The sequence below is a fragment of the Pezoporus flaviventris genome, unplaced genomic scaffold (assembly GCF_033815535.1).
Source record: "Pezoporus flaviventris isolate CSIRO_AGI_PZ_B2104156 unplaced genomic scaffold, CSIRO_AGI_Pfla_v1 ptg000059l, whole genome shotgun sequence".
Taxonomy (NCBI): Eukaryota; Metazoa; Chordata; class Aves; order Psittaciformes; family Psittacidae; genus Pezoporus; species Pezoporus flaviventris.
In genome coordinates, this window is record NW_026892607.1 from 243776 (window position 1) to 252500 (window position 8725).

The 8725-nt window shown below is 43.2% G+C and overlaps 1 protein-coding gene across 12 annotated transcripts in view; it reads left to right on the forward strand.

The window, feature by feature from the left end:
• The window catches only part of NFIA (nuclear factor I A), a 254009-nt gene that overhangs the window by 241713 nt on the left and 3571 nt on the right, over positions 1–8725 (forward strand). For all 12 annotated transcript variants that reach the window (XM_061469629.1, XM_061469628.1, XM_061469633.1 and 9 more), the window contains one exon: positions 6006–8725. This exon is cut by the window's right edge and continues 3571 nt beyond it. In XM_061469629.1, coding sequence (XP_061325613.1) covers positions 6006–6082 — 77 coding nt within the window. In that variant the 3' untranslated portion in view covers positions 6083–8725. The remainder of the gene's footprint in view (positions 1–6005) is intronic.

An 8725-nucleotide genomic window follows, 5' to 3' on the forward strand; every position in this document is an offset into this window, starting at 1 on the left:
GTATAAATATGCTCGTGGTGGGGCGTGCGACTCTCCTGTGGTGGGATGTTGGACAAGCAGAAGATTCACTCACAGTTTTATGTCCCTTTGGGGATGACCAACATGCTACTTATGTCCCTTTCAGTATTTCATTGTAGAAAATATAATTACTTAATAATTAATCCCAGCTCTAAGAAAATAACTTCCATAGGCACAAAGGTGACCTTGTCTTCAGTATTCACCTCTTGCTTTACGCAGTAGGATCAAATTTCAGACCTGGAGAAACTAATAGAGAAGTTTCAATTCAGATGTAGGGAAGACCAAAGGCAGTTGATTTATCTGCAGGAGCCCTCCAGCCAGTCACACCAGAAGCCAAATTGCCACTGCTTTCACTCACCCTGGCTGCCCTTTTGAAATGGCATTAAAGCCCCAGTTTTGGTCTCTTGCTTTCCAACCGTGTACCATGGGGAAGAGCCATCACAGGACCTTTCACAAGGTAGAATCACAGAATCATGAGATCAGTGAGGTTGGAAAAGACCCTTAAGATGATCAAGTCCAACTGTTACCCCAGGAATGCCAACTCCAGAGCTAACCATGTCACTAAGGTGATGTCTGAAGGAGCACTTTCCTGCCTAGCTGTTTACATCCTCTTTTTCTCTTCGCAACCACGAAGACTCTTTACCCCAATTTACCTTCCTGGGGTTAATGTCTTTGGTTGCCTCGAAGTTCTTGAGGTGACTGAAATTCACCTCCAAACAAAAGAACTCAACTGATGAATCCTCCTCACAGGTGCCCTATGGCTGTGGCTCTGGTTCAACTCAAACAGCCGCTTTGCCGGCAAGCTCTAAAGCTGCAAGTTTCCTCTTTATTTAGGCTCTTATCAAAGGTGAATTTTCCCGCCCGGGCCCGTGCAGCAGTAGCTTCCTGCGAGTGCAGCCGTGCCCCAGGCAGCAACGGCCACAGCCGCGTTTGAAGTCCCAATGGCACCGACCCATCCCGCCGCCGGGCAGACGAACCGGGCTGAAACCTAAAGAAAAGGGCTAGCACAGACCAGGTCTTAGCCCCAAGTGGATTAGGTGAAGCTAAGGCTCCTGTGTGTGGAGTTTGTCAGAGTTTCAAACGTGTGAATGTCCTTAAATAACCTACGTCGCCCGGAGAAATAAGCCAACTGTCACACCCAGTTCTGGATTCCACATTAACAACCTCCTTCCGCAGCATTAAACTTTGCCCTTGAGGACTTTTGTTTAACTTTTTAATTTGAAAAACAGATAGGGGCTGCTTTACAACCCGCACTTTTTTGTGCACGCTGAAAGGCCTCATTGTTAGGGCAGGAGATGTGCAGGTAGGAGTGAGTTGAACAAGTTTGCATTAGATTGTCTTGCGGGTTGCAAACACGTGAGCGGTGCTCACGGGGAGGCCTGGGAGCCGGCGGTGAAACCCGTCGCGCAGGAAGGCTGGTTTAAGAAGATTTTAATAAACAATGGGCCCGTTTCTGGGCTCCTGACACAGGCAGAAACTGCTACCGGAGTCAGTGAAGCACTTTCAGCTTTTCTCCCTTTAAATATCCTGACTCACGGAGTGTTCCCTTGCTGTTCTTCCTGTACAAAGACCTCGATTGTCAGAAGTGGCTTGAGGATTTCTGTGTGTCTCTGCTATCTCCAGAAGAGCATAAGAAACAAATAGACTTTGGGCTATCAAAGAAACATAATTGCCATTTCAGACTTCCTATTTAGGATTCAGTCAAGTAGATATTGTTTATGGTTCATAAAACCTCACTACTGTGAGGATTCTCAGATAGTGGCACTGCAGATTTTCAACTTTCATGGTGCTGTAAATTGGGGGGGGGGGGGTGTGTGTGGACAGAAGTGTGATAATACTCCTCTGAGAACAGTAAAATAGAGCTCTGCAATGGTTAAATGGAATTTTATAAGCACATTCAGTGTGGAACTGTTTTGCATTACATGAGTTGAATACCTTAGAGATGACACACATCTGCAGGCACTTTATTAAATCCTTAGTCAGCACTTTTCAACCTGATGAGATTACTTCTTCATTTGACTGGAGAAAGGGAAGCAAAGATCTTGTACCGGACTGCAGAATTCTTTCTGATGTTTCACCTTGAGTGCTGGGGAAGGACAGAGAGGTGCTCGGCAGGACAATACAGACCCATAGTGGTACCAACAACTGTGTGGCAGCAATTTTGCTGAGTAGGACCTTTAGCTCTGCTGGCTTCATTTAGCTCTAAATTCACTGGGAGAATAGTAAAGTAAATAGAGGGGCAAAGTAAATAGAAGGGAAATAAAATACTGGCTCTCTTATGAAAAAGCGTGGAGATGGTATCATCCTGACTGTATTTTGATAGTGTACATGAGTTAAATGGAGATTTTAAATTAAGAAAGGCAATACTGCATTCTCCATCTGCGTGCAGGTGGATAGGTTACAGGACATGAAGGGAAAAAATGGGTAAGGTGGTTAGACCTGAGAGCACAGCGCTCTAAAAGAAGGCATAAAATACTTCAGCCATGCAAAAGTAGGGATCCAGGCTGCTTTTTTCCCCCCTAAGCCACCTAATTGTGCAAAAACCCTTTGACAGATTCCAACTATCAGGGCTCCAAATGCATAATACGCTTCCTATACATTTTCATTTGAGGTCTCCTGCCCCAGCACAGAGAAGTTTCACAGGTGCTTCAGGAGAACAATAGTGCTCTTCAGACCTAATCCGGCAAGACTTAGACGTGTATAGGAGGCTTGAGGGGGATATGAGATCTTAATATTAAAATGATTAGCAGAAAAGGAGGATCACCCTGTGTGTGCGTTTGGGCTGTAAGATGCACTGAATGAAACTGGTGCCCCAAGAGCGGTGCTGGTGGGATCTGATGGGTAAATGTGCTCTCTTGCCTTGCTGTTCTGCTGCCTCAGCCCCATCCAAGAGGGGCTGTAGGAGCAGAGGAAGTGGGATGCAGCTGTTTGAGAGGTGCTCACAGTTGGGATCCCATAGAAGCATCTTTCTAGTGGAGGCCGTCCGGAGATGAGGCACGGGAGTTTCAAAACCAGCCGTGTGCTTTGGGTTGCTCCTGGAAGGGTTAATTAAGTTTTTCATTGGTATTAAGGCCGAGCAGTGTCTGCAGGAGTCATATTGACACCCTAGTGCATGGTAACTCTACTCCTTTATTGACATGTTGCTAGTCAGGAGCACAATAGCACTCTGTGTCTGCAAATCATTGCTAAAATCATCTCAAGGAAAGAGAAGGGGAAAAAAAAAAAGAGAGAGAAAGAGAAAAGTTTGAAAGCCCAGCACTAGACAAAGGCCCCAGAGCTGCACTGCGCCGCCGAAAACTCTGGAGTCAGCAACTTCTATTGATTAAAAACTAACCTTTAAAGTAACTCGCAGAGTGTGTGGTTAGCATTTAAATTTAAACATGTCATGAGTTGATTTGTGTTACTGAATACCAACTCCGAAGGAGTTACATTCACATCAGATTTTTTTTCTTTTTCTAATTCCCTTAAGCAGCTAAAGTATTTCATGAAATGTCAATAGGGCAGGGGGGAAAAAAAAAGGTGTTTTGGAGGGAGGGGACTCGCACCCAGCCTTGCCGTTTTCTTTTCCCATGCAAATAGTCACCCCAAAAAGAAAAGTGTGGGGAGCGACACACAATAATTAGACCTTTGTCTAACTTTCCCAAGTGCCAGAGAAAGACAGATTAATTAAATATACAACAGTGTTGGTTTTTGGAGTGGGGGTCTCTCTTGCTGTGGAGGTCATAAATTAGGCAGAATAAATACTTCAATGTGTTTGCAGCGGGGCTGCTACGTCAGAGCGGCTGGCGGGCGGTGGGAGGGCGCAGCGCGGCTCTTGCTAATGACAGTCACGTCTGGGGCTGTCTGGTTGCCCCTAGCAACGAGACATGATGTAACACCAGGATGAACTTGAACTTGGGGGACTTGAAAAGGGAACAATAGACCAGAGCAATCAATAAAGCCTATTTCAGTGAAGGATTACAGAGCCGCTCTGGGGTAACCTTGTCTGCAAGGCGCAGGCTGAATAGCAAGATGCGTGAAGGAGCGCGGTGCCGCGGGGGGACGGACGGACGGGCGCGCGGACGGGCGGCGGGGCGCAACCGTGGCTTGCTCGCTTTCTGCCTTCTTTTTTTTTTTCCCCCCTCCCCTGTTTCCTTCTTTTTTTTTTTTTTTTAACAAGAAAAATCTGCTTTTGAAGCAAAAAGAGGAGTGGCGAGGCCAGGGCTGCTCCCGCCATCCCGGCCGGTGGTGGGCCATGTGGCGGTGGGAGCCAATTGGACATCTGCAATCTAGATTCCGACCATCGGCTCTGAATTTTTAACCCTTCTACTCCCCGCTGGGGAACTTCCACAGTTCCCAGCCTGGCCAAAGGCTTTCACGCTCAAATGGGAAGAGTTAAGGGACGACCCTGCAAAGTTGGGAAGAGTTTGCAGCACGCGGTGGTCGGAGGTGCCTCCGGCACGGCCTGCGCTCCGCTTCCCTGCGCCCGCCTAAAATCCATTGGGCCCTGAAATCAGGGAGGGGAACGGGACTTGGCACCGCTTCACAAATCCTGCCAGAAACTTTTCTCTGTTTATGAGCTTTACATATGAGAACTATTTGGTTTAATTGCAGCCTGCGTAAGTCTAAATATAAAATCTGTAGGCAATAGATGGGGCCGATATGGGACCGGTGTGTTTGTGTTCAGAAGGGTGAGCAGAGGAAGAGTTAGTTAATGAGGTGTATTGGAAGCAGGACAACTTCTCCGATCGTGCTATTTATTTTACTGGTTCCTACCTCCATGGCAAGACCACATAATCTCCAAGTCCCACATGAAACTTGCCTCAGAGTCTTCTGTAAATGTTCATAAATCCTCCCCGGGTTGATTGTGCTATCAATCATGTCAGACGCTGAAAAGGAACGGAGGAAAAAGTTGGTAAAACTCGTCGTCAGTTCATACATGCACACGTATGCACCTCATATATTACAGGAGCCAGAGTCCAAACGTGGGGTATCAGCAACAGCTCTTTAATACCTGAATCTTTCTTGTTGTATTACTTTACTTCAGGCTAAATAGTTGCCGCTTGTTGGTGTATTCCCACAGCAATATGTCATTGCCAAGTAGCATCCCCCTGCGCCTTCGATCCCAGGGCCTAACACTGCTCTTATTCATCCCGGGTTCAGGTTGGCCTGACCTCGCCGGGGCCGAGCTGGGTCTCCCCGGTGCGGTGGCACTGCCCCGACTCCAGCAGAGCCCACTCCAGCTTCCCGACAGTGTTTATTTTCCTATCAAGAAGCGAAATTGCTTTCTGTGCTCTGGGCATCTGCACGGTTGGGTTAAGGACGGTATTGTTGCGGAGCTGAATTCCCAGGGAATTCCCTCCCTTTAGGGGTAGGAAGGAGGGAAAAAAAGTTTTCCCAAAGAAAAGCTATTCGTTGAGGTCCACGTTTTGTTTTGAAACACAAGTATGGCCAGAGATACGGGACATTTTCCCTGATCCACTTCCCCCCGGATTTGCTTTATCCTGGCTTTTCTCTAGCGATCCACATTTCTCCTAAGAAAACAGCCCTGTTGTTGAATTTCTGTGCATCTGTTCCAGCGAGACAGTTGAAGCAGGGCAGTATAAAGCAACAGATGCTTATGCTGGCACATGCCTAAATACCCAAGAAAACCCCGACTGCAGGGTGATAAATGGCACAGGGAGGCGAATGTGCGTTGCCTTTTCAGGGGATTAGACAAAAGTGAACTGGAGGGATCTTCAAGCCATCATCTATTAAAAAGATTGATAACTTGTAACGTGACATGACCCCCACGTTCATCTGTAGCTATGTCCAGTGACTGTCAGCGAGAAAAAAAAATGTAATATATTGATTTGTACAGTATTTTTAATTAAGCTTTGTAATTAGGTCGATTCGTCACGGTCTCAATTAGCCCCCCTCTTGGTGGAGGAGGCCAGCATGCCCAGAGCCCTTTGGGAAGCAGCAAAAACGGGCATTGAGGCTGATGCTTCTCCCATTCTCTTTTGCAGTCCTGGTACCTGGGATAAAAGTCTCCGCTTCCCACCACCCACCGGACAGACCACCAGACCCCTTCCCACCTCTGTAACACGGAAGCAGCAGCAACGCAGCGCAGCGACTTCACATCGGCGGAAGGGGAGGCGAGCAGACACCGACAGCAAACTAGTACATGGAAATGGCAAACGTTATGGTTGAATGGCAAAGGCCGTAACTTTTTTGAGATTTTAATTTTTTTTTTCTTTTTTTTTTTTTTTAGACAACTTTAGGACTGTTGTAATTTCTCCTCTGGTGCTGGAAATGGTTGGGCTTCATAACTTTTGAAGTGTTTCATTGGTAGTGTAAGCGTTAGGTGACACTGAGTAGAACTAGCCTCTGCTGCTGCTTACCAACTCGCTGTTGTAACACACTTTCCATATGGAGCCTAACTGTTTTACAGTATCCTCATCGATTTTTTCCCATCCAAGGTGTGAGACTTCTATGAGAAATCATGAAACACACTTAAACTATAACTTTTGTAGTAGCTGAATTCTGCAATATATAACTTACCGGACAGACATAGAGCATGTTTTTTCTGTAACATATCAGAAAAAAAAAAGAAAAAATTGCAGGTTTTCTTTTTTTTTTTTCTTTTGGTTGGGGTTTCTTTTTTATTTACAGTCAGCACTTAGAGACGTAACATGAACCATCAGAGCATTGTCAACGATGTTTTTTTTCCACTCGATTGCAGAGCGATTTAAAACCATCGAACTACTACTCTTCACTTCGAAAAAAAAAAAGAAAAAAAGAAAAAAAAAGAAAAAAAAGTTTGAAATGCTGCACTTACATTGAAAAAAAAAGAAAAACATTTTTTCAACAATTTTCAACAATTACACAAAAATTCACGCAGAAAAGGGGAAGTTGGTCTGTTTTGACAGAAACTGACAGGAATCAATCAAAACAATCGAATTTTGAATTGAGTAAAGTGCAATTTCATTGGATAGCTAAATATCTTTGTAAGATAGAGATTGTTGAAAATTCTATTTTTGTTTTCCAAGTCCTTCCACCCCAGGACTCTAAATTATTGGGGTAAAAAACAGCCTTGCAAGAAAAAGGGGAGCTATTTTTGCTTTTTATGTTTTTTATTGTTGAACTTGTATCCCTTTAAAACTGAAGGAAAATCTAAAAAAAAAAAAATACAAAAAAAATACAAATCTAATGGTGCTTTTACCACAATATGTTAACTACATTAAATGCTAATTAATCATTTTCTGTTATCAAAGCACATAACTAAAATGAAATCATAATCTCTGTTAATTTTATAAGCTAAAAGTCACTATAATGGATTATGCCAATTCTGACAAATTTTACGTGTTTCCGGCAATATAGGGTTTATCAGTTCTCAAACACCTTGGGAATAAGAGAGAACGGTCCAGAAAGTAAAACACCTTCGTGTCCCTGAACTGGTACATTTTCTGGACTGTGAAGAGAACATTAACAGAAGCGAATGATGCTGATCTTACAACTTATGCCAGTTCAAAAGCAAGGGCACTTGCTGAAGAAGAGAGAGAAAAAAAAACAAGAGAAAAAAGAGAGACAAAAAAGAAACAAACACACAAAAAAGAGAAGTTTGGACCCCAAACGTCCTGTATCTTATGTACAAAAAAAAGGAAAAAAAAAGAAAAAAAAAAAAAAGAGTGCAAGTGATTTTTTCTATCAGACAGCGGAGCACCCCTTTGCTTCACATGCAACTTTAAGAAGGTTTCCTATACTATACATATATATACGTTCTGGTTGGCGAGTCCAGCTAATCAGAGAAAGTCTCTGCATGTTCTAGTGTTAGTAACTAATTTTTATATAGTTAATGTAGGGTAAAGTAGAGTGCATTAAGACACAATATTGTAATCCCTATTCCAGGCACTTGCCTTTAAACTATGTTTGTTCGACCCTTCAGAAGGGTTTCTACTACTGTCCTATACAATCAAGTAACTGAAATTCTTGGGAAGACACTTTGCTCCTCATCTTTTCCCTGAAACAATGTTTTGTTTTTGTTTTTTTTTGTTTTCTTAATTTGCACGAAACGAGATGAAAAAAAAAAGAAAAAAAAAAATTCCATATCAATGTGCCTTGCCCTGGATAGCGATTATTTGTGGAATTGTTGCACATGTTCCTATATTGAAAGGGGGTTTTTCCCTAGTCAAGCATTTGGAGACACTTTTTGTAAATGTGACTTTTATGTCAGCCATTGTCAGTTCCAACATCTAGAATTAAATAGGATGTTAGTTGTTCCGCAGATAGGAGTAGTGTTGATTGTCCTGTATGGTCAGTGGCAGTGCTATTCTGAGATCTGTAGATGCTAGATTATCAGTATTTTTGGATGTTGCTGCATTTTACATTTTATTTGGAGTCTTCCTTTGTTTTCGTTTTGTTTTCTCCCAGATATATGAAAATATGCAATACCTGCTTATATCATGTAGAAAAGCTTAGCGATTATTAATTTTTCTTTTTCCTTTTTTTTTTTTTTGGGTTTTTCCGTTTGTTTTTTTTTTCTTTTTCTTTTTTCTTTTTCCTTTTTTCTTTTCTCTTTTTTTTTTTTTTGGTTTTTGTTTTATTTGACCAAAGTTGGTGCTGCACTTGACGCAGTGTGTTTTAGGTGTTTGTCTTTGTACTTTTGTGATTTTGAATGCACATGCAGGAAGGGCTCTTCTTAGAGAAGCAGTCAAACTGTGAAGCACTAAGCTGAACCCTGCTTCAA